The sequence below is a fragment of the Carlito syrichta genome, unplaced genomic scaffold, assembly GCF_000164805.1.
Source record: "Carlito syrichta isolate Samal-C Ts95f unplaced genomic scaffold, Tarsius_syrichta-2.0.1 Scaffold135687, whole genome shotgun sequence".
NCBI classification, from domain to species: Eukaryota; Metazoa; Chordata; class Mammalia; order Primates; family Tarsiidae; genus Carlito; species Carlito syrichta.
Genome location: NW_007079783.1, coordinates 314236 through 340972, shown reverse-complemented (window position 1 = coordinate 340972; position 26737 = coordinate 314236). Strand labels below are relative to the sequence as shown.

At 40.2% G+C, this 26737-nt stretch overlaps 1 protein-coding gene across 1 annotated transcript in view; it reads left to right on the top strand.

Moving 5' to 3' along the window:
• FRAS1 (Fraser extracellular matrix complex subunit 1) overlaps window positions 1–26737 on the top strand; it is a 195434-nt gene that overhangs the window by 63300 nt on the left and 105397 nt on the right. The window contains exons 13-18 of the mRNA XM_021708269.1: window positions 2933–3086; window positions 10981–11159; window positions 16546–16662; window positions 21473–21587; window positions 23339–23476; window positions 25597–25629. Coding sequence (XP_021563944.1) covers window positions 2933–3086; window positions 10981–11159; window positions 16546–16662; window positions 21473–21587; window positions 23339–23476; window positions 25597–25629 — 736 coding nt within the window. The remainder of the gene's footprint in view (window positions 1–2932; window positions 3087–10980; window positions 11160–16545; window positions 16663–21472; window positions 21588–23338; window positions 23477–25596; window positions 25630–26737) is intronic.

Sequence of the window (26737 nt, the reverse complement as noted above, 5' to 3'; positions counted from 1 at the left end):
AAGGGATTCTGGCCATAGGGGGAGCTTCACAGGGTCTCAGGGGTACTTGTTATCTAATTGGAGGATCTTCAGGTGAGATGTTTTATGGGGTTTGTAGAGTCCATGAACCATTTAGTAGGATCTGCAGCTGTTTGTTGAGATCTACATAGTGGTTTCTGTGAGCCCCTGCCCCTTTTTCTTGCTCCTTTCTGTCCCTAGACAGCTGAGGGGACATGTCAGTTCCCTCAGTGTTCTGAGTGGAGTGAGACAGAAGTAGACCTCTTGGCCAGCATCCCACAAGCCAGGGAAAGCTGGGCACTCACTTAACTCACTTTCCTGTGTTGGGAAAATTGTGAGCTGAAGGATTCTCTCTTGGCACTGAGTTATGCCATCCTGGAGGAGGACGTTAGGGTAAAATGAAATTCTTCTTCTTACCCTCTTCAATGCATCTATTCTTGTTATTTTATTTTTTTCTCCTCTGGTGTGCTAGAACTTGCACCTAGACTCCCAAGCTGTCATGAAGATATTGTCATCTGTGGGTGGTTGTGAAAATTAGTGTTTCTGTGGGGATTTTTAAAGCTGGAACCTCCTATTCTGCCATCTTCCTGATGCTCAAAGCTGGAACCTCCTATTCTGCCATCTTCCTTAGGCAGTGTCATCTGTTTCTTCTTAAGGTAAATACATAATCCAGACATAGAGGCTGTATATATCACCTATTATAAACATAAATATTCTAAAAGACTCACTTGTGAACTTTCAGGAGAACTACTCTAGAACCATTATGATCTCTACCCTGGATTATGCTTCTAATACTTTAGTCCGCCTGCACAACTCTTAGAGATCTTTTTTAAGATGCAGATTGTGATTCAGAAGGTCTGTGGTAGGACCTGAGATTCTGAACTTCTTAATAAGCTTCCAAGTGCTGTTGTTCTCTAAGCACTGAGTCACAAGGTATACTGTCTCCTAAAAATTTACACTCACACATAAATTACAGAGATTTGTATTGATAAAGTATGATCAAGATTGAGATGTAGTGGGAGAGCCATCTGGGGATGTGCATTTGAGTCACAGTGCTTATTCTCTTGTAATAGGAAAAAACATATTGCCTATTCAGTTCAGCAGTGTAGTTGTTGGCATATGACTACCTCCATAATCAAAATAAAAATTGAGTAGGCTGCTATTAGAAAGATTTTTAGCAATTAAGGAATCTGGATCCAAGTATATCATGGTATATAAAACTTTGCTGGAGTTAATAGAACCTTTTCCCCCAGAATTCTGGTAGGTTATATGGAAAGTTTTGGGCACACTTTTGATGTGTTATAAATAACATGTTCTATCAATTGAGAAAGGAGAAAATTCTCTGGATTTTTGCCCCTGGGCACCGATCAGGATAGAAAAGTGCCTTTGCCACCGTTCTTCTGAACACCCTTTGCTTCAGTTTCCTGTGTATGTGGTGAAGATAGTTGTGACTACTTCCTGAGGGGGAAGTGCTCAAGTGCCAGGTGACTGCAAAAGAATCGTTGTTGTTTTCTCTTCTGAATATTCTCGTCCTGGGAGTGGAATTTGCGGTGCTCCATTTATTGGCATATTTGAGAGTAAGAACAATAATTCAGAAAAACCATCTCTTCTAAAATGCCTTATTTTAAAATGTCAGATTTACTAATTTTTGAAATCTAAAGCCTATACTGGTAGTCCCACTAAACTCATTCAGTGGAAAATGTCAATCATGAGAGTCTGGATGAGGGTATATGCCTTGCAAAGCAGGAATGGCAGCACTTTTTAATGATATCAGCTTTGGCAATTAAAATGGTTGCCTTTCAGAAGTGCTAAGTAGATGATTTCTTCCAGCCAGCTACTCCTAACTGTTATCTTTACTTTCAATTGACAATTGGATCCTGCTAATTTTACTTCTGTAGTGTTTCTGAAATCTGCTTCTATCTACAATGGATTTACCATTGGATTTGCCACTGCAGTTACCCTCTCTTTTCATAGGCCCTTGTCTTCTCTACCCTGAGCCATTATGATAACTTGCTACATGATGTCTACAGTTCTAGGTTCATCCCAGTGCTAGTCACCTCCATCTCTTGTCATTGGAGTTTGTCTTCCTAAAACCTAGTTCTAATCATCCCATTTTCTTCTCTGGAGACTAGTGTTGACTTTCCAGTGCCTATAAGATAAAATGAGACTTTTAGCATAGCTTTTGCCTTCTACTGACCGTAAGACAAAGTCACGTTTTATCCACTCTGCTCTGGCTTCCTAAGATCTTGGAACACTTAGGTATTTTGTTAAATGCACAGTACATTGTTGTACATCTTTACCTTTTCATAAGCTGAGCCCTTTGTTTGGACTCTGCTTCACCACTTCTCTAATTAGAAAGCCCTTTTTTGGTTATTCAAAAAGGAAGTGATATTTTCTTAGGAACATCCTCCTGAGACCCTTTCCCTAATCTCCCATGGTTCCTGCTTAAGCTTTTTACAAAGCATCACTTGTGATACATTCTGATAACTTATGTGTCTGTCTTTCCCACGATACCATAAGTTCTGGAGCTGAGGTTTTGCTTCGGGCATCCCTGTACATATCTGGCCTCTAATAAAAGAGCTGGCATATAATAGGTATTTAATCAATAGTTCTTGAATATGGATGGATGGAGAGGATAGAAGGACTGGATAAATTTTAAAAATGAAATGGAGAGATTCGTCTTCCCAAATGATGTAAGTTATTTGTTCATGATAAATCAAAAGAAAAAGCAGGATCTATATATGTGTGTAAATATATAGGTATATATGCATGTATCTACACACAACACACACAGTTCATAGTATGACTCTGAAGCTGTGAGTCTTTCTTTTTAGATGATATTTAGTAAGAAAAGAACCCGATAACTTTGCTTTTAAGGACTGGCATTTTAAAAATTTTTGCTTGAACATAATACTGCACTTTGTCCCTATTCTAGAATGACAGAGGTCTTCGGCTAGTGGCTAATTCAGTGGTGTGGGTTCCAGAAGGTGGGATGCTACAGATTACCAACAGAATCCTACAGGCCGAAGCTCTTGGTGTCAGCGCTGAAGAAATCATCTACGAAATTACACAAGACCACCCTCAGTTTGGTAACTGCTTTTCCCTTTGGCATGATTTCACCTTTACATTTAACAATGTAGGATTTGCTTTTGTACAATGCCCTGCAGCAAGGTTGTAATTCCAATGAACCAAACTTTCTGATACCTTACACAATCCTTTTAAAAACAGAATTATCATGATATCCCTCATACTATACACACTTACTTGGTAGTATTCTAAGTTTTATAAACATCTTATAAATACCACCTACATTTTGAGTTTCAAAGCAGCTTCATTTTGAAGATTTAAAAAAACTGTTGAAAAATCACTAGCTATGTCAGCTTAATTTCAAAGATCAGGCTCTCAAACTCTACCTTATATCCTTTTCAGAATATCACTCGACTTCTTGATGAGACTTAATAAAAAATTACCTAGAAACATGTTTCAGTGTTCTTCATTGTTACTTCTACTTCCAGCAACATGGTAGAGTGTGAAAACCTGAGAAATTTCCCATCATCATCATCACCAAGAAATGCTGGATAAAATATAGCAGGAATGACAAGGTGCTCATAGCTGACTTCTCAAGAATAGAGAGAAATCTCCAGGTGCCAGCAACAAAGAAGGCCCTGAAAGCTAGTCTGTGCACGACCTAATGGAAAAGCTTCTCTAAGACGGGTTGTGTGTGTCTCAACAACCCAGGGACTTGGGACTTAATGCCCATGCAGAGACAGGGTGTTGGAATTAAGAACCTGCATAAGAGCAAAACTCTGAAAGACAAGCATTCAATTAGAGGAGCAGAATAGAAAACAAGAAGCTCACTGGCCTAGAGAGATGGCAGAGAAATCTGCCCGTGTTTCCTGGAGTTCAGAGTAGAAAAAAAAGTCTTTTGAGAATCAAGAACTTCAGACCTCTTTGGGATTGAACTGCCTGGAATGTCTTATATAAAAGCCTAAAACTGGAGCATTATATGAAAACTAATCTCAGGCCAATGATACTTCTTAAGTTCTTTGTAGAAACTAGTAGAAACTATGATAGAAGGACTGCCCTCAAGCAGGCCACACAGGATCCTCAGAAAAGGCCACAGAAGATTAGTTCAGCATTTAATAATTATAGAACATATTAGGAAGAGAATCTGTAGAACCATTACAAAAACATACATGAAGATTAAAACACCAAGAATATTAAATAATGATCTTATAGAAACTATGAAATCATACTTAAAATGATTTAAAGACATAAAAAAGGGAATTTATACAATTGAAATAAAATGTTATAAAGTTTTTTTTTTTTTGAGTTGGAGTCTCACTCTGTCGCCCAGACTGGAGTGCAGTGGCCGCTCCCAGCCACCGCAGCCTCAACCTGCTGGGCTCTGGTGATTCTTCCACCTGAGCCTTCCGAGTAGCTGGAACTACAGGCATGTGCCATCACGCCTGGCTAATTTTTTGATTTATTGTAGAGATGAGGTCTCACCAAGTTGCCTGGGATGGTCTCGAACCTGTGGACTCAGGTAATACTCTCGCCTCAGCCTCCCAAAGTGCTAGGATTATAGGCATGAGCCACTGCATCCGGTCATATTTTGATCATCTGAAAATGAAAATTATATTTATTAAAAGTAAAAACTCACTTGGCACATTAAACAGCAGAGGAAGAATTATATTATTTCTGTAGTAAGGAAAATATTAACTTTTATACAATTTAAAAATAATTACAATGTCCAAAAAGACATTGAAAAGCACTATCTAATCAAGAATTTAGGTTATGATTATAAAACAGTCAGTCTAGGTGAGGTGTCATTTATTATAACTATGCCATCTTAAAAAAGACAACATGCTCTCTTAGGCCATAGGTTTCTTTGAGAAGTTAGGCTAAATCATTTTGTAGAATGCTTATTTTAAAATAGTTTTAGACCTATTGAAAAGTTGCAAAAATAGTACAAAAGCGTTTTGAATACCCTTTACCCATCTTTCCCTAATGTTAATATCTTACAAAACTATAGAATAATTATTGAAACAAGGAAATTAACATTGATATGATACTTTTATCTAATCCACAGGTTTCATTCAAATGTTGCCAGTTTTCCCACTGATGCCATTTCTTCAACCCAACCCAGGATACCAAATGGCATTTAATTGTCATGTCTCTTTGGTGTCCTTCATTCTATGATACTTCCTTGGTCTTTGTTTTGTTATGACCATGACACTTTGGAAGAGTGTTGGTCAGATAGTTGCAGAATGTTAATTTTTATTTGTCTGATGATTTCTCATTATTTTGTTGAGGTTATACTCTTTCCCTATTCCCAGTGCATCATATCAGGAAGTACATAATGTCACTATTATTTCTGGTGATGCTGACTTTGGTCACTTGGTTAAAGTGGTGTCTGCCAGGTTTTACTACTGTAAAGTTGCTATTTTTCCATTTCTCATTAATGTTTTCTGTTCTCATCATACTTTTGACTAGTTTTTTAAGTTAGAGAGTTTTTAAGTTTTTAATCTTTAAAAAACTTGCCTCTTTTGATGTATTAAATTATCTACCTTTTTTTAATCTTTATCATTAAAAGCCAAAGAATTAAGCATCCAAATTTTCTAGCAACAACTCAATAACTGGTTAAATATTAAACAAAATAATGCTGGATTAAATGGTTTTTAAGCAGATAAAAGTTTGCCATTTTAACTTGATAAGTGCCACATATACTTTAGTGACCCTTTCCTGCTATTACTCTTAATTAAGTTCTTCCTATGAAGAGGTCCAGAGCTCCCAATAGCAACAATCAAATCACATCACTTTTAGGAATCACTGAAGAATGAAAAAGGTGGTAGGAACTAGAAGCCCACTTGATACAAATTTATGTAGTCTGACAATTAAGTTCCTGAACTCATTCTAGAAAAAGTGCTGCATACCTCACTGTTGAATATCACTATCGTCACCTTCAAAGAACTCCCCTTTGGAAGCTATACACCAATGCCAACACTTAGTCCACCCATCAGAGCAATTTTGCAACTCTTTTTCTGGAATGACCATCAGAGATGTCATTGTGAGAATGTCAGAGTTTGAATCAGAGCAACGAACAAACATTAAATTTCTTGTTAAACTTGGCAAGAGTGAAAGTGAAATCAGGGACATGTTAGTCCAAATTTATCAGGATAATGCCATGAAATAAATGGTAATGTACACACGGATTAAATATTTTTCTGAGGGGAGAGATAGCGACACTGATGAAGAGAGGTCAGGATAGTCAATATTGAGCAGAACTGACGAAAACATTGTAAAAATTCATCAAATTGTGTGTCAAAATCATTGGCTGACTGTGAGAAGCATAGCAGACAAAATAAACATCAATAGAGAAACAGTTAGGAAAATCTTAACTGAAAATCTTGGCATGAGAAAGGTGTGTGCAAAAATGGTCCCAAAGGAGCTCTTGCATCATGACAATGCACCGGCTCACATTTGTGAAGGAGTTTTTAACCAGTAAACATATAACTGTTTTGGAACACCCTCCCTACTCACCTGATCTGGCTCCCAATGACATTCAGGACATCAAGCGTAATGCAACGGCAGTTCTGACGGCCATTCCAGAAAATGAGTTCCAAAATTGCTTTGACAGGTGGACTAGGTACTGGCGTCAGCGCATAGCTTCCTAAGGGGAGTCCTTCAAAGGTGACCATAGTGATACTCAGCAATGAGGTATGTAGCACCTTTGCTAGGGTGAATTCACAGACTTAAACGTCAGACCTTGCATTGATCCCCTGATGATGTGAATTTGTGGAGCCCTTGGCTTAAGCTTCTTTATCACTTTAGAATGTGCAAGTTGGGCTTTAGGCTTTTTTGCAAAGAACTGACCTCAGATCAGAAGAAAAGTAAATTGTTTATATAGTATGTGTTAAAGGACCTAAGTTCAACCACTTGCAGACTTACCACTATTTTCAGATACATATGTCTCTCAATTTACATGGAGTTACACCCCAGTAAACCCGTGGAAAGTTGAAAATATTGTATAAGTTGAATATGCATTTAATATGCCTAACCTACCAAACACCATAGCTCAGCCTAGCCTAACTTAAATGTGCTCAGAGCACTTGAATTGATCTACAGTTGAGCAAATCATGTAACACAAAGCCTGTTTTATAAGCGTTCAATATCTCATGTAATTTTAAAATACTGTACTGTGGTAAAAAACAAAATGACTTCGTACCATCATAACATCAAAAAATTGCAAGTCAAACAATTATAAGCTAGGGACTGTCAGTGTAAGTTTAAATACATTGATGAATACTTGTGCCCTTAGCTACTTTACAGGTTTGAAAATATAATGAGATGATTTTAATGAAGTAACTTGAGTATTCTTTGAGAGAGAATCTAACTTAGCCTAACACACTGCCTACTCTAAATTATTTATCATAATGTAAGAAAGTGTTAATTAATATAAATGATCTACATCCCAAAACAACTTATGAAGATTCAAATGAGATTTCAATTCTTAATACTTACTAATTCTTACAAAATACTTCATTAAAGCATGGACTTCAGTATAAAGTAAATCCCAAATAGAGATGATTTTCTGTTTTTTGAACCTGGATTTTCATACATTTAAAGTGTTATCTTACTACAGTCATATTATGATAAAAGCAGAGGTGAGCTACAACACAAATGGTTAACTCTTTAGTTGGATATGGTCATGTGCACCTGTAGTCTTGGCTACTCAGGAGGCTGAATAGGGAGGATTGCTTGAGCCCAGGAGTTTGAGGCTGTGGTGGACTGTGATTTTGCCACTGCCCTCCAGTTAGGTGACAGGGTGAGACCCCAACTCAAAAAAAAATAGAAAAGTTCAACTCTCCCCTCATGAGTGAGTCCCACAGTGGCCTGCTGTTTCTCCTTGTCCACTCAGGGTCTTGTCACAAGGACACCTGCATTCAACACATCAGCCCTGACCCCCTCGGCACCCTCCAGCCTCCTCTTCCTTTTGTATTACACTTGTCAATGGTGTCCAGTCCCCAGCCTGGCAGTCCTCCCTTTAATTCCCTCCTCCTCCTCCTCCATGGCCACAGGTCTCAAGCTCTGTGGACCCCATTTCCTCAGTGGTATCCAGTCCCCAGCATAACAAATGACTCCTCTCTCCTCTTCCATAGCCACATCTCGGGTTCTGTGGCTTCCACTTCCTCAGTCGGTGGGTCCAGTCCCCAGCCCGACAGACGTCTCTCTTGATTCCCTCCTCCTCCTCCTGCACAGCTACAGGTCTCAGGATCTGGGGCTTCCACGTCCTCAGTCAGTGGTGTCCAGTCCCCAGCCTGACAGGCGGGTCCCTTGATTCCTGCCCTCCCCCCTCCACCTCCACAGCCATGTTTCAGGTTCTGTGGCTTCTGTGTCCTTGTGCCTCTTGCATCTGTTTCTTTCCAGTCTTAAGCAGCCTAACTCTAGGCCCCTTTTCTCTGGATTTGGCAGCAGCCTCATAATTGGTCAAACCATCTACATAAATGGCAGCTACTGTTGTCATCATTTTTATAGAATAAAGCCCAGCCTCTTTCAGAGGACTTTCCATCCTCATGGGATTTCTGTATTCTGATCACATATTGTGTGTTCCAAGTCAATTCATACCATTAATCTACTGAACTTCTCACAGTGGTCCTGGTCTTCATGAAATACATCTGGTTTGTTTTTTAATCCCCCCCATTCCTGAAGGGCCTAGCATATTAATTAGCACCTAATAGATACTTTACAGGTATTTACTGGGTTCGAATTAACGAATTTGCCAATATCCCATGATTCTTGTTAATCCATATGGCATGGAAATGATTTTTTAAGGTGAAAACTAAGTTTATTTCATTAGGCCTTATTAGGAAAATTCTGATTTGCTTTTCTGTTATAAAACAGAATAGCTAGAACATCAGCATTTGAATATTTTCTACTCTCCACGTTTTCATTGTGGAAATTTCCTTTCATAATACTTTGCAACTATACTCACATTCATAAGCAGTCCACATCCTGGGAAACCATGTTTATTAACAGCATCTTAGGAGCAAAAGTTAAACCAGAGAGAGATGGGTAATGGAATTTTTTACTTAGGTACAAAAGAGAAATAGTACAAGAAAGAAAACTAGGCTGAACTGATTCTATCATGATTATATAAAGAAAACAAGTGATGGTTTTCTCTTATTTTGGTATTTCATTACCATCCATGATATAATGCTCATTTTAAACTTGAATTTAGTGCATATAAATATTAGAATGAGTGTTTGAGTAAGACAACAGAGTTCTCTAGGGTAATCAGAATGTGCTATCAGTTACCCAATATGTGTATTAAGATCTGTGTATCCTCCTACAGAACATTTAAAAAATATACTCATTTTCTTTCTCTGTCTCTTTCTATCTCTTTCTCTCTGTCTCTCTCTCCTGGTCCCCCCCCCAACCCCCATGTACATGTGAGCACGTATCCGTCTCACTATCAGAGTGGCAGGGTGGCTTCTTTCAGATTTATTGCTAGATTCATGTTCACGAGACTAAGCCTTCTGTTTTCAGCAGTTCATCCATTCTTCTGCTTGGTCTTCAATTGAAGGCATGGTTCCTTGTGAAATCTTAATTGTTCCTATAACACCTCTGTATTTGTGCTCTCACGTTAAGAAGATAGTAGCTTTAGGTGAAGAATAAGCGGTAAAAACAGATTTCTGGTGTTGATGGTGTTTCGATTTATATATTTTTTGCTTCAGCTCTAATAAAGTTTAAGGAATGAAGGTGGATAAAACATGATCAGTTATTTGGCAGAATAAATACTGATCCGTGTACACACAATGATGATTACTGGAAACAGCTTCATGGCCATGTGAACTTCAGAGTCAAATCCCCACCCATCTATTTAAAATTTGTGTAGCCTCCAACAGTTATCAAACGCTGAACCTCATCTGTAAAATGGAGACAATGATGGCATCATTCAGTAGTATTAAGCAGAAATAGCCATCAGGATGACCAGTATTCTTACTGAGTACCTGTAGAGCATGTGCTATTAATCTCATTTTACCAAGGAGGAACAAAGGCTTACAGGGCATAAGTAAGCTCATACAGTTAGAAGTGGTGGTAATGGGCTTTCACTACCACATAAGGGGCCTGCCACGTATTTTCCAGTGTCAGCTATTACAGGTCGAGCATCCCTAGTCTAAAAATTCAAAATCTGAAATGCTCCAAAATCCGTAACTTTTTTGAGTGCTGACGTGATGCGATAAGTGGAGAATTCAATCCCTGACCTCATGTGAGAGGGACAGTCAAAATTTTGTTTTATTCACAAAATTACTAATAATATTGTATAAAATTACCTTCAGGCTACATGTATAAGTTATATATAAAACATAAATTCATTTCATGTTTAGACTTGTTCCACCCCCCATGATATCTATGTATATGTAAATATTCCAAATCTTAAAAAATCCAGAGACCAAAATACTTGTGGTCTCAAGATTTCACATAAGGGATACTCAACCTGTACTACATCGTTGGACAGAATTCTCCCAAGGTTAACTTCCACTGAATTTGTTCTAATTTCTCATTGTATTTACACCAAAAACTTCCTGATTGAAAACCATTTTCTGTTGTATAGAAAGTTGTGGGTAGAAATGAGTCTAGTTAGTGCCTACTTTTTGAATTTTTTTATGGTAAACATCTGAATCTCCTTGTCTAATTTTAATAGGTACAAGTCAGTAACTTCATACATAAATTGTCCTTGAATGACTTTTAGGGTTTTTTTAGCTGAAAGACTCAGAATTCTGTGTCTAAAAGTAGATTCAGTGATATCTATTGAATTATGTGTTAATGTCCTTTCCTTCACCTTGGATAAAAGTAAAGAAGTACATAATTTATTTTTAGTTAAAAAAAAAAGGCATGAGAAGGTAGGAAGGGAGGGTGAGTACTCTGACTCACTTGTCCCAGAGACCCTCACGGACTCTGTGAACTGTGTCTTTCTAGGGGAGGTGGTTCTTCTGGTTAACATGCCTGCAGACAGTCCCACAGATGGAGGGCAGCACCTACCTGATGGGAGGACAGCCACACCCACCAACACCTTCACCCAGCAGGACATCAACGAAGGCATCGTGTGGTACCGGCATTCGGGAGCTCCGGCCCAGAGTGACTCCTTCCGCTTCCAGGTGCCCTCTGTTTCCTCACTCTTCTGATGAAATCATCTCCTCTTATTTATAAATGACTTGAGTCATCGTGGGCAACTGCCTGGAAATCATGTTTGGTGGAGTTCTCTAACAAACATAATTCATAGTGCTGGGCAATTTTTTAAATCTCTCAGTTCAGATGTATGGATGTCTTCATAAGCAGAGCTGTCCACAACAAAGAGATAAAATTAGATAATGGCTAAAGTATTCAGAAAAAAAGTTCTTCAAAATGTAAAAATACTATATGGAGAAAAAAATCTTGATTTTCTTTTTCATGTTCTTAGAACACTTACCACCTTATGGTGGGATCATGGGCTTATAGCCAAACTCAGTGAGTTCAGATGCCAGTTGTGCCACTTACTAGCTGTACAATTTGGGCAAATTACTTGACCAATACTCTTGTGCTTCATTTTTTGTTGTTGTTTGTTTGCCTGTCAGATAGAATGGTCATAAGATTTAATGAGTTAATACACACATAGCGTGTATTAAACACTATGTAAGGGTTTATTACCATTGTTAAAACTTGATAAAATAACAGACCATAAGGGGACACCTAGTACATTATAGAACAAGAAATTATACTGTGCTCATTCTCTGGCCATTATACATCAAAAACTAATAATAAAAAAAATGCAAACCATTTGAAATATTTAAAATGATCCCCTGAATAATTTCTAGGAAATTTCTTAAATCAAACTAGCGAACAACTAAGGAATTTTGACAAGGAGGAACCAACCTATTAAAACTTAAATTATGTGGATCACATTGTACTCAAGAGAAAATTGATGATTTTAAGCTCTTAGTATTGAGTAGGAAAACACAAAAATAAATGGACAAAATACTTAAGAAGCTGGAGAATGACAAAGGAATCCCAAGGAAGGCAGAGGGAAAGAACAATATAAATGAACAGAGGAATCCGGTCATTAGAAATGCTGGTAATGACAGAGGAGGACAAAGCCTGATTCTTGAAAAGATCAGGAGAATTAGACAAACCTCTGGTGAACACAATTGGGAAATAAATACTTAAATAGCTGGGCATGGTTGCTTATGACTGTAATCTCAGCACTTTCGGAGAGGGAGTTGAGAGGATTGCCTTAGTCCAGAAGTTCAAGACCAGCCTGGGCAACTTGGAAAGACCTCATCTCTACAATAAATCCAAAAAATTAACCAAGTGTGGTAAATGCACCTGTAGTCCCAGCTGTGGCAGAAGGATCACCTGAGACCAGTAGGTTGAGACTGTGGTGGATGTGAGCATGCCACTGCACTCAAGCCTGGGCCACAGAGTGAGACTCCAACTCAAAAACAGAACCAAGCAAAAACACAGAAATACAAAGAAATAGGTAATTATGAACTAGAGAGCATTTAAGCACAGATACAGAAAATAATTTGTTGAAGTGTCAGAGAAAATATCTATGTTTATAGGGATCATCCAAACCAGTGTTAGGGCCCCCTTGAGGTCTGAGACTATTCTTTTGTCCAGGAACCAGCTGGGGATACACTAACCCAGCTCTTCTTGTTGAAGTGATCATCCATTCTGCTCCTGATGCCTCGTGTGTACCTCTTCATTCCCTAACTAATTTATTTTGTATAAAAGATGTACTTTTCCAGAGAGCAGGTTGAGATAAATTTGGAAACCATTAAAATGAGATTATACTGAGCACACTGAACATCCAATAGGTGAGCAAACACTGGGTGTCTTTGTCCAAGTTAGCTTTTCATTTTTAACATCTGGCGAATGCAGTGGTCATCAAAGAATGAGTCAGAATGGAAGCAAAGACCTCAATCAAAGAAGTCATCTCAGCAAGTGGGTCTGCTCTTGCCTTCATAGGGGTCAAAATGAAAAAATGTTATCAATATGGAACATTTCCCTGAAAGGAGATTCTAAACCCCTGCTCGAAATTATATTTGATTGCTTTTGCAAGTGAGTTACTAAGTGGGTAAAATAAAGTAAATAAAATAAATAAGTAATAAAATAGTAAAAATTACTAATTTAAAAAAATTAAAACTCTCTAGAGTTTAAGGCATCTATCTCAACAACGTTGCTACTTAGAAAGCAGCTCTTTTTTTTTTTTTTTTTTTGAGTTGGAGTCTCACTCTGTCACCCAGACTGGAGTGCAGTGGCCGCTCCCAGCCACCACAGCCTCAACCTGCTGGGCTCCAGCGATCCTTCCACCTCAGCCTTCCAAGTAGCCGGAATTACAGGCATGTGCTACCACACCCAGCTGATTCTTGATTTATTGTAGAGATGAGGTCTTGCCAAGTTGCCCAGGCGGGTCTCGAACCCGGGGGCTCAGGCAATCCACTCACCTCATCCTCCCAAAGCGTGGGATTACAGGCTGAGCCACCGAGCCTGGCTGAAAGCAGCTCTTTTTAGAGAGCTTTCACACATGTTGCTCAAAATGTGTTTAGCACTCCTATTTGAAATTACCTTAAAAGGGTGTGCAGTAATCTTTAGAATATCCTCAGTAGTGACCATATCTTATCCTTTGGAAGTGAATTTTAAAATATAGCCAAATATGCCGGGCGCAGTGCCTCACACCTGCAATTCCAGCACTTTGGGAGGCAGAGGCGAGAGGATTGCCTAAGCCCAGGGGTTTGAGACCAGCCTGGGTAACTTGGCGAGACCTTGTCTCTACAATAAATGAAAAAAAAAATTAGTTGGGCGTGGTGGTGCACACCTGTGATTCCAGCTACTTGGAAGGCTGAGGCAGAAGGATCACCTGAACCCAGCAGGTCCAGGCTATGGTGACCCTGAATGTGCTACTGCACTCCAAGCCTGGATAATAGAGTGAGAATTACTCAAAAAAGTCCTTCAGAATCAGGTCTGGTAAGAAAAGGAATGGTAATTATTTTTAGTTAAAGTGGGGAGTAATCACGAAGTAATGAGCTCAGCTTCCTTATATAATTTGTGGATTTTGTCTGAAGACATTCCAGAAAATTCATTTTGAACACTGACAACATCTTTACTGCAAGTACAAAACCGCTTTCTGGGATTATGTTCTCCTGATATAAAATTTTTGGTGTGTTTGTTCTTAAAGTCTTATTGTTTTATAGGCTTGCCTCATATTTTGATTTGAAATGACACAGACACTGTAGCTATGTGCTAAAATAAATAGCTAGCAACTTTTCCCATTCATCACTTCAGTGTCCCTAAAGGATTTTAAGCTTTAAAAAAAAGATGCTGTTCTAATGATTCTTTACTTCCTTTTTTTCTTTAAAGTAGAAAATGCAATATAATGAGTTGCATGGATTTAATGCCATTTTAATGTTGATGTGCTGTCATGAGCCATCAATGCGTCCCATCTGTTACTTTGCAAAAATTAGGATTTATGTAATGGAATGGGGATAAAAAATAGATCATGGCACAATGAGAAGAGGACATGCACATCTACCGTCATTTTTGGTGTGGGAAAGATATAACCTGGTTTGGGTATATTCTATCACATTAACACAGTCCTAGGGGATGTGGTTTGGAAAAGACCACCATGTTTCACATCAGTGTCTTTACTAGAAAACCAAACTGCTTCTCCTACTCAGTAATATGACATTTCATTACTTATTCAGTGTTCTGTTCTTTCTCTTCAAGAGAAAGAGATATTTCCTCCTTTCCTAATTTCCTGAAGCTATCAAAATGAGTCATCTTGGTCAGTGGAAAGATTGTGAACCCATCTGACCTGGTTAAATACTGCCACTTACTGACTTTGCGACCTGAGCACATGGCTTAAATTTTTTAACCTTCAGTTTCCTCATCTGTAAAAAAGGGGCTAATAATATCTACTTTGTGGGTATTAAGTAAGATAACCTTTGAAAAGTAGCTAGCACAGTGCTGAGCCCATGATAAATTCTCAATGCATCATACCTATTGTTATTAAGATATTTATAGCAATGCTATGTCTCCTTGAAAACATGTATTCTGAGACTTGATCTCAGGCATCTGGTATGATCAAGATAAAGACAGGGAAGATCATTTTTCTGTTAGGATTAACTTTAAAAATAATAGAGGTTGGTCGTGATGGCTCATGCCTATAATCCCAACACTTTGGGAGGCCAAGGTGGAAGAGTTGCTTGAGTCCAAGATTTCAAAACCAACCTAGGAAACATAGCAAAACTTTGTCACTACAAAACAAAATTAGCTGGGCGTGGTGGCATGCACCTCTAGTTCCAGCTGCTTGGAAGGCTGAGGTGGGAGGATTGCCTGAGTCCAGTAGATTGAGGCTGTGGTGAGCTGTGATCATGCCACTCTTCTCCAGCCTGGGCAACAGAGTGAGACCCCAACCCAGATTTTTAAAAAAGACATAGAAAAGAGGCTGCTACCCCTCACTTTTTCTCAGAATTTATGGAATCCTGCCCCCATCATATGGCATTAATACAGCTACCATGCCACACAGGGCTTAGCAAATGATGGAGAGAAGTGGAGTTTAGGGGAGCAGCTTAGTAGCTCTAATGGGAGGGAGAAACAGGAAAAGCATCATTTTCCAGCATTTTTGAAGCAGGAAAAAGATGACTTTGTGACCACTACCCTAATTATAAATGTTATTGATCTTGCCCTGCAATGATGAGGCTGATTTGTTGTTTGCCTGTCATTTACCTTTGCTGGGTAAAAATGAAAGAAGTGGAATAAAAGTCACGTTACATACTTTTCAAGATGTTATATAGCCATCAAAATTTCTTTCTAGAATGTTAATAATACAGCAAAATTGTATAGTATTATGTTAGGTAAAAAAAAAAACTTAGAATATACAATTATGTATAAAGTATGATATATCTGCATAGAGAAAAGACAAAATTTAAATGCATCAATATATTAACAATCACTATTTTCAGGTCATGAAATTCTAGATAACTTTTTAATTTCTTTTTTTAACTTTTATTTTTTTATTTTAAAGATGTGGGGTACAATTCAGGGTTAGGCATACAAATGTTAATTATGCAGGTACTCTGGTTGATGAGGTGTGCCCCTCTTCTCCAGGCAGATTCCCACTATGGCCAATCCCGTCTCTCCACCCCCCCCATGCAGTTTCCCGCTACTGCCAATCCTTTTCTTATAGTATTACGATAGTTGTTCAAGGTCCGCTTATGAATGAGAACATTTGATACTCAGTTCTTCGTTTCTGTGAAAGATCGCTCAGTATTATAGACTCTAAGTATATCCAGGTTGCTGTGACATTCATGATTTTGTTCTTCCTTATGGCTGTGTAATATTCCATCTGTATATGTACCACAATTTTTTTATCCAGTCGTCTTTTGATGGTCAGCATGTTTGGTTCTATGTTCTTGCGACTGTGAACAATGCTGCAATAAACATATGTGTGCAGGTATCTTTTTTATGGAGTGATTTGAGTTCTTCCGGGTATAACTTTCTTTTCAGGTGTCCCGGGCCACTGACTCCCAGATGCACCTGGAAAGCCGTGTGTTCAACATTGCCATCTTGCCCCAAGCGCCTGAAGCACCTGCGCTCTCACTGGAAGCCTCGTTCCATATGACTGTGAGTTGGGCAGGAGGCTCGAGGTTTCCACTTGGAGGATGCACACATGGGGTTTGATAGAGTGTTGTGGTTTGTATACAGTAGATGCCTGGGCCCAGGATGCAGCCTCAGGGGCCAACATAACAGCCCTGTGAATACATTTCTCACTGACTTGAGAAAGAAACTTAAGATTCCCAGAGTGAAGAAAGTTTGAGAGAGTCCATCCTGGCCTCCCACCCATTGCTAATGTCCCTTCTCCAGCATCCCACATGGTCTAGGGCTTCTCCTTGAGTACTTGGGAGAAATTTCAGGCTCGGTTCATGTAGTCAATACCACTTGGGTATAACTGTTCAGCCAGTGACAGCACTGCCTAGCTGGAGAAGCTGTCATCCCATCTTTCAGAAACCCTACTAGAAACTTCTGCTGTGAAAGCTTCCTAGAGAAGGTGCTGTCCATGCTACATCAGGAAAGATGAGGAGCAAGTATCCAAGTTAACACTTGGGGACAGGGTGAAAGGGATGGAGAGGTGATGGCACAGGGCACTGTCACAGGTAAATGGCCTACAGGTGAACAGAAACAGGACTGCTGGAAATTGCAAGCAATCCAATAAGACTGGAGAAGTCAGAAAGACAGAGAAGAGGGGCAGTGAGGGTATGGAAGTCGTTAGGCTTGTGTGCTGGCAGGGGGGACCTGAGGCCAGGTGGCAACTAGTTTAGGACAAGAGGCTTAGTTCAGACATTTAGCATTTCTGTTGTCACCCTCTGTCTTGAGGGGAGGGGCTTAATGCCAGAACCCCTCCTCAGACCCTCAAGCATGCAGACCTTGTGAATTAATAATCATTGTGGGTAATTACACTCCAAAGAAGGGGATCAGCCTTGAGCCACAGCAGAGAGAGCAGCTAGAGTGTTAGAAATTATGGGTCTGTGGCATGACAGAGACACAAAGGGAAGAATAGAAAGTTTTTAATGAATAGCTAGTATCGGCATTTCCACCGTAAACCGTAATTTAGAGAAGTCATAATTCAGCAGCACTATAAAGTCTATAATTCATCATTCTGACTGGAGGAACTTGGATCGGAATTTTCTCTAAACTGTAAAGAAAAATGTGCACACACATTTCTTGCCAAATGCTAATGCAGTATTATTTTGAGACTAGAGAAAAAAAAATGGGCCAGGAGCCGTGAAGATGGTGCCGCCCCTGCTCTGTCATGAAGGCCCTCTAAAGAGACCTTCCAGGTCTCTTAAACTTTGGAGCTCAGGCTGCATGTTTGCAAATTAGGTCTATCTGGTTGGAACTTAGGATACTGCAAAGGTTAGTTTACTGTAAAACGTAATTTGCCTACTCTTATATTGCTTAAAATATATATTCATATTTCTTTTGACATTAACTAGGGCCATTACTTTAGGACTTAACTGCAACCAAAACACATTCTCAATTCAGTGATTTAGACCCACTAAGTACACAAGTTTTGCACATAGGGTAAATACGTCATGAATACTTATGGTAAATACATGTGTGCTTGATTCAGGTATGTACTTAAAGGTCGGAGTCGACCTCTCCATTCATTGTCCCCCATTCATAAACACTTGTGAGCCCCTAACTGATGCCAAGTACTGTGGAAAATATTGGAGACTCAGTGACCATAAAACAGCCTCAATTCTCAAGAAACTTGAGTCTAAAGAGGAGACAAAGAAATAAGCAAGGAGAAAATGGTGATGAATGCCATGGCAGCCATGATATGGGAGCATGTGGGTGGACATCTGACCCAGGAGGGTGTGAGAGAGGGTCCTGGAGGGTGTCTTCTGGGACTGAACTGATTCAGGTGAGTATAAGTTTTCTCAAGACCAGGGCTGTCAGACGTAGGCCTGTGTTTAGAATCACCCATGGGCCCATTAAAACACAGACTGCTGGAACCCACCCCAGAGACCTCCAACTCAGTAGATCTGGTATAGGGTCAGGAATTTGCATTTCTAACAAGTTCCCAGGTGTTACTGTTTGCTGCAGTTCAGATGACCACACTTGAGAAACCACTGATCTAGACTTAAAAACGGGAAAGTCATCCCAGGCAAGAGGAAAAATAGGTGAAAAAACATGGAGACACAGGAGAACGTGACATGTTTAAGGAATTACAGATAGTTTTGCTGGAGCATAAATCCCTAAGTGAAACAACAACAAGAAAGGAGAGTCAAATCACGGAGGACCTTCAAGATAAGGTGTTAGGGCTAGTACAGTGTCGAGGGATTCAGAGCAGGGAAGTGCCCTGATCCGATTTTGATGATCAGTTTAGGAAGATTGTTCTGTCTGCAGGACAGAAAACATCCTGGATGGGGCCCAGACAAAAAACAGACTAGTGTAGTCATCTAGAACAAGAAGGTTAGTAGCACATACCCCTAAGAGTTCAAGAGAGCTTACAGAGATATTTGCACACGCATGTGCATTGTGGCATTATTCAAGAGAGCCAAGATGTAGGAGCATTCCAAATATCCATTGACAGAGAAATGAATACAGAAAATGTGATATTTTGTGATCTATTCAATTGTGAGCCACTGGGGAAGTCCAGAGAGAGACTATGGCTCTGAGCAGAGTGGTGGTGAGGAAGGAGGGTGTGGAGAAGCAGTTGGATTCTGGATCTATTCAGAGGTCATATTGTTATTATGAAAAACATTATTCTGTAATCTTATTTTATTGACAGATATATTATTTTTAAAGTGTCTTTTGTAATGATTTGTATAAACTTTAATCTCCATTTCTTACCATGTTTAATTGATAAATATTGAACATTCCAAATAGGTAATATTACAATTGACTGTACTTTGATGTATCTCAACCTCAATATTGCTTTCTTCATGGAATCAAGTCCTTACTTTTTCTCCCTACTATCTATTTCTATTAGCAGAGGAATGACAGCAATACATTCCAAAATAGAATGTTGTCTTGCCTGGAACATATTTCCCTTTTTGATTGTTCCATGTCCACAATAATTCCCTCTTCTTATCACTTTATTGTTTTAGGGACATCTAGATTAAAATAAAAAAAATCCCATGATGCTCTGAGAATGTTCAGTTATTGTGCTGGTTTTGAGATTAAAAGGTGGCAGACAGCACTGAACAATGGATGGAGCATGTACTTCTTTGTGTATCTGTGCCCACATGTGTACATGTTCGTTGCTGTGTGCACACATGTGTGGGCTGTTAACACCTTAGATAGGCATATATTTTTTATTTGTTGTCCTCATTTGTTTTATTTTAGGGTGAGAGACCAGCTGCTGCTAGCAGTTCTACTTGTGCATAACATTCCAGATCTGAGTAAGGGCCTGAAATATGACTCTCTACTCTAGGGCAATTGTTATAACCTGCCAGTGCTGCCTCTCCCCAGGTCGAGTATGCCTTGGGGACAATTACAAGGCAACTGCAACCTTCAATCTTTCCATGGCTAAAAGAAAGAGCACCACGCCCTCCTCCACAAGCATTACTAAGCCCTACTTAATTCTTTACTAAGTAGAGAAATTCCTTCTGAAAAAAGCAAAGCTTCAGAGAGCAGGAGTATGAGAAACTCTAACTCACCTGAGTAGTCAGTTAGGAAGAGCCTGCCATGAGCTGGATATTTTTGTTCTGTTTTATAACTGCATGTCTGACCCAGGCAAAGGGTCCATGCTTAGTCTAATCTTGCATCTTCTCCTCTCCACATTGTGTTTTTGCTGCTGTACCCTACCCACTGCCATGATAGCCATCGAGGCTAAACCACTTCTTTTGTACTTTTTGAGTGTTGCCACAGTTAGCAGGTTATGGATGTGCACAGGTAAATGGGTAGTAAGAGCTATGTACACTTGGGCTTGCTGATTAATATTGCTTGACTCTTCATTGGTTCTGAAAGCTGGAAAAAAAAAGCAATGTCTAGTTGTTTTGAATAGTAGAATGGAGACAAAGGGAAATATTGGCTATTTATGTGTTTTAATAAGCAAATAGCTCTTAAGCCCCTGGATACAAATAATGAGCCTCTTTCTGTGATCCTGGTAGGTTCATCTTTAGCCATTTGAAATCAGAAAGCATCAGAGTTTCCACTAGCAAAGCTGGGGGACTGAGGGTAGAGCTCTGAAGAACCTCTTGGGACCAGGACTTAGATATCTCAACTGGGTTCCTAGAACTTCTTGCCTGATTCAGCTTGGCACATTCAGTTAGAGGAGCAGAGATGTGGTGAGCCAGCTGAGTAGTGGGATGTAGACTGGTCAGCTGGGATGCTCATTCTAACCGTGTTCTACCTAGGGAATGAGAAATCACATTGGGAAATCAACTGGCATAGCCTTTAGGGGCAGAGAAGAGAAGAGTCAGGCTGCAAGAAAATCTGAAAAGCACTCTACAACCCTGGGAGGCTCCTGAGGCTAGAACGAATCTACAAGGCCAGAGTCCAGATTCCTCTTCTGAATCTTGGAGAAATTTTCACTGTGTGACTAATTTGGAAGTCCAAAGCGAATTTGTTTTTATTTCTTTTTTGTTTATTTTTTTTGAGTTGGGGTCTCATTCTGTCACCCAGGCTGGAGAATAGTGGCACAATCACAGCATAATCAAGGCCCTACAGGCAGCCTCGACCTCCTGGGCTCAGGCAATCCTTCCGCCTGAGTCTCCAGAGTAACTAGGACTGCCATCATACCCAGCTATTTTTATTTTTTATAGAGAAGAGGTCTTGCTGTGTTGTCCCACCTCGGCCTCCCAAAGTGCTGGGATTACAGGTGTGAGCCACTGCTCCTGGCCTTGTTTTCTTGATGTTTGTTTTTGCCTCTGGCTTTTGTGTTTATCATACCAATTTTTCTTCTCCCTTCTGGAATTTTGCTTAGGCTCGAGAAGATGGACTGACTGTTATTCAGCCTCATTCCCTCTTCCCTGTAAACTCCGAGAAGCCAAGTGGAACGATTATATACAATATCACTCTGCCTCTGCCTCCAAATCAAGGTATGATGTGCATCAAATGACCTTTTGAGTGATAGATGCTATTGTCTTCTGATTGTCAACCAGTCTTAAAAACGCTGGAATTTTGTCTGCTTGTAGACATAGTGAGACTTGAGAGTTTAAGGAATAACAGTTATTCATGCCCTGTGCTCTTGTCTTCTAGTTTAGAACTAATTGAGAGAGAGAGAGACAGACATTATGTCACACAAGAGGAGATACATGTGTCGGCTTTGGCTCCAATAGGACTGTCCTGGAAAATATGGTTTTGCTGTATCCAGTCCCTGCCCTGCTCCCCTCCCCACACTGACAGAACTAGGTCTATGGCATTGTCTGTAGGACAGAGCCTGCTTTGGGGGGCTATGACAGGTGAACAGACCAGATGAGAATATGTAAGGCCAGGGAGCAACAGTGGGAGCCACGGATTCAGCTCCTTTCACAGATGAGTGTGATTCCTTCTGCCATAGGAAAACATGGGAATGTGGGACTCCAGTCAGAGGTGAGTAGGCCCTGCCATCAGCCCCTGCCTCTGCAGCGCTAGGCTTTGGGCTTAACTAATACACCTGTATCCAGGAGAGGCGTGGCTATGCCTCACAGAAAGCAGATCCACTTCTATTAAGAAAATGCTGCCGCCACCTGAGACTGTTCCCCAAGACCAGCCACTGCCCGATGTAAGCCTCTCACATTGTCAATTCTCAAGGAGAAATAAAAGCCTGGAAATTAAATTTCATTGTCCTTTTGATAAAGTTCGATGAAATTAAAAATCTAGACGTCATCCTTCCCTTTTTTAATCTGCTAAGTTGTAGCTGAAGATGCTCCCTCCTTGGCTAGAATGGAGATGGAGCACTTTCAGACAGCATCGGGTTGTCCTCAGCAGAATGGCGATCTCTCATTCACCTTCTCAGCCCACAGAAGGTGAATTAGTCCAGCGCCAAGCTACACATGTGCCCTCCTTCTGAAGAGTGAATCGGACATGAAAAATGAACAGAACTTCAGTTCTATACCTGCAAAATTTAGAAATAGCAGGCAAATCTGCAGCCCCTAAAACATTTATCAAAGCAGAGTGATAATTGAAAAACTAGTTCTTGAAATAATCAAGATCCATGTTACTTTTGCCGAAGATCATTGCACAGACTCAGGAGCTTCTGAAGAGAGTAGACTGAGAAAAACCCCTTACATCCTCACCAGGAAACCAGTCTGTGCCGGTTTCTCAAGGACCTTGACCTTTGACTTGAATCCACTTGAGGGAATCTTGTGATTATGGTATGGTATCCGTGACTTCTGGAGAATCCCCTGGTCTGGGCAACATCAGGGGCAGCAGTTTGCATCTTACTGTGGTTCATACTTCATGAATCCTGGTCAAAACTCTGAGTTTCAGATTGGCCCTTTTCTTTCTTCTTTTTTTTTTTAAGAATAAAGTTAGCTTTATCCAGAGTCTTACTAATGACTGCAACCCAGGAGAATCTTCCAGGGGTTCTGTACACTGCTGTGAAGCAGTGCTCCAGCCACTGCTTAGATAGCAGGTGGTAGAGGTTCCATATGTGCTCAGAAGTCACATAAAATGTTCTCAAGAGTCTCGTTAGGGGAGATGTGCCCTTTTCTTGAGTAACCAGAGAATAGTGGACCAAGAGCAGCTTATGAGGAGCCATTGCTGAGGATGAAGACCCTGTCCAGGAGAAGGGCAGGCTCTGTGGCTCTGGTCATCGACTCAGCCAGGAGAAACACTGTGATGCTCATGCTGAGTCTCTTCTTCCCAGGTACCATCGAGCACAGGGACCAGCCGCACTCTCCTATCCGGCATTTCACACAGGAGGATGTCAACCAGGGCAAAGTCTTGTACCGCCCTCCCGCTGCGGCCCCTCACCTCCAGGAGCTCATGGCCTTTTCCTTCGCTGGTAAGGCACGTTGCAGTGACCTCAGCCCCAGCTGCTCTCTGGGTTTGCATAGCAGGCATGCCCCAGGTCTGTCTTCCTGCAGCCTCTGGACAGCTTGGTGACACGGCTTCTTAGCTATTCGAAATAACTTGAGACCTGTCAGTCAATATGTAGTTTGGGCTCAGGCCCATCTCTATTATGTCCTTTATTTGTGCGTGTGGACACACTTTCAGTAAATCTTTATGTTGTGCCTTCTATGTGTTGAGCATTGAAGGAGACCTTGGAGACACCATGGTGAGCCAAAAGAGGCTCAGACTCTTCTTGTGGTTCATTGGGGCCTAGGCATAGAGACAGAATGGGGCAAGTAATCCTGGGAATGAATATTGTGTTGCAGACTGAGATGAGAGTGTTAAAAAGTTGGAAGAATGTCTAGTGGTGGAATTCAATATGCCTATACTAACCTAGATTGAGGGCTCAGCACAGACTGCCCTAGAGAGATTCTGGCAGCAGAGTAGGGTAACAGTTAACCAGGTTTAGTGTATGTATCTGGATGGTCAGGAGGACATTCCTGAAGGAAGGGCTAGCCCCATTTCCAAAGGCCTTGGGGAAGGACAGAGTACATATCTGGATTGTCAGGAAAGATTCACATGCAGAGACCCTGAGGAGACAATGTGGCATGAATGTTTCTGGAATATGGAGGATCAGACACAAGCAGGGGTAAGCCTGGTGGAACAGAGACTGAATTTGACAGGCCCTAGGAAGCCTTAAGGATTGGGGTCTTTATTCCAAGAGGAATGCAGTGAGCTTTTAGGATGTAGGGATGGCTTTTCATTAGGAACCCTTTGACTGCAGTGACAGAAAGACTCGACGAGGAGTCCAGAGTGGAAAGACTGTTGGGTGAGGGGAGACCAGTGAGAAGGGTCATGCTATGCCTCGGGGAAGATTTCTTGCAGGAATGGAGAATGCAGGCTGCCTTTGGGATTAATGCCAGAATTTGATGGAAGACACATTTTTAAAGGGAAGAGAAGAGTGAGCAGAAGAATAGCGGGTTTCATTAAAGCCAGTGTGTGCCCTTGCACGAAACCAGGACAGCCTCAATCCTTGCTACCATATCTCTCCCCTTGATCCAATAATCAAAGCCGCTGATCAGAAAGCAGGAGTTTTGAGTCTCTACCCCTAAATGCTTTCCATGCCTTGAAATATTCTAAAATTTTAGAGTTTATGTCTTCATGATCTTTAAGGTGTAGGTACTACGTCACACCATGAATATAGGATATTATTCTTACATAGTAGCTTTATTCACACAGAACAGCTGGTGATTTCTTATGGTGAGTTGAACATGGGTTAAATAATTTTTTAGAGTTACTTTTTTGATTATGTTCAACATGTAAAGTGATATTTGCCATCATTTAATATAAGTTTAATGACCCAGAAAATTGGTTAACTCCTCAATTAGACTGAAAATCTCTTAAGGATGAGGATAGTCTTCCTCTTTAAGGTCTCTAGTGTTTAGTAGCCCATGAAAATGTTCATGATTCTCTAACTTCTATGTTACAAGACCTACTTTACAAGAAACACAGGATACCCTGGGATTAGAGGGAAAGAAGACGTGTCAGCCACGGCTGGAGTAATGTTCATACCCACTGTCCTCACTTGAGTTCCTACAGCCTCTTTAGAGAGCAGAGTTTTGTGCTGTCTAATCTATGGGATAAATGCCATGTGATAAATCTCTCACACAGTTACAGTGTGTAAATCAATGTCCTGGCATCGCTCAATTCTACAATGGAATTGACCCACCTGAGAGCCCTGTCAGTGATATACGACATCACCCACATTCACCGATTTGTAGGATTTTATGTACTGATAAAATGGGATCTGAATGAATGCATTATAAATCACTCTAACTGCTGTCATATAAAATTATTCTAAGATGTAGTTCTTTTTGCTACTTAAACTTAATGCTAGTACCATTAAACTCAACATAATATTAGCAGATGACCTGGTGATCTTTCCTTAAATTAGAATAATTTAGATGGAAACATTCTTCACGTTCCTAATCTCTACCCCATATTTTATATCTTCTCCATCTTTCTCTGATCCCAAAATGTTATATATAATGATTTTCTCTCTCACTCTTTCAGGTCTCCCAGAATCAGTGAAATTCCATTTCACAGGTAAAGACTAATCTCAATTTTATTAGAAAATAGAATTTTTTTCTTTCTTTATTAGTTCTTTCTTTTTGCTCTCTTCATCATTACTTTTAGTTATTTTCTAAGAACTACTTAAAAGTTATATGATTTTTCTTACAAAACAAGTTTCTTCTAAAATAATTGCATAGTTATATAGCAATAGCTTAACTTTGTATTCATAGAAAAAACAATCTGCCAAGGATGCTAAAAATTAATGTTTAAACCCCCATTTCAACTTGTCTTAATATTTATTAAAGAGGTAATAATGATTAAGATCCTAGACTCTGGATCCAGATGGCCTGGAGTTCAGCCTGCCCTGGGAAAGTTTCTTTATCTCTCTGTGTCTGAATACCTCATTCATAAACAGGGATAATAATAATGCATGGAAAACTGTCAGAAAAATGTTTGGTACAAAGTCATCACTATATTATACTCTGCTAATAAATAGTAGTTGTATACTGTCTTGAACAAAGCCATTCATTGAATGCCTTGCTGATAGGGGAAGCAGCTTATCCCCAGAGAGTGAGCTGAGAAACTCATGTGTAGAAGACCCCAAAATCCTAGTTCTGGTTCATAGTGCAACAGAAACTGAGTGCCTGTCAGCTAAAGCAGAGTCATACCTGGTATCTGTGCTGGGCCACCATAGGGATAACCTTTGTTCCTGTTTCATTCTAGAGTGAGAATGCTTAGTTCTAAATAGCATCCTTAAATAACTGTTTGGATGGGATTGACTTTTCCATTAGATTCAACCATCCAGGGTCCTGTTACATTTCACAGAGGGAAAGGTCTTGGCAGGAGAAAGTTGCCCCTCTCAAGCTCACAGCCCTTGCTTTCTTCTCTGAAGTCCCACTTGGATCAGCCATCAGTGTCAGTGTTATGTTGCTGTTGACATGAACCCAGTGGATTGGTCCATTCATGGGCTAATGAATTAATGGGTTGTCATGGGAAGGGAACTGACTTAGTAAAGCAGGGGAAAACAGACTCGAAATGACACATGGGCACACTCAGCCCCTTATCACGTGCAGACTTGTGCTGCCTTGGGACTCTTCAGGAGTGGATTAACCCATTCATGGACTAATGAATTAATGGGTTG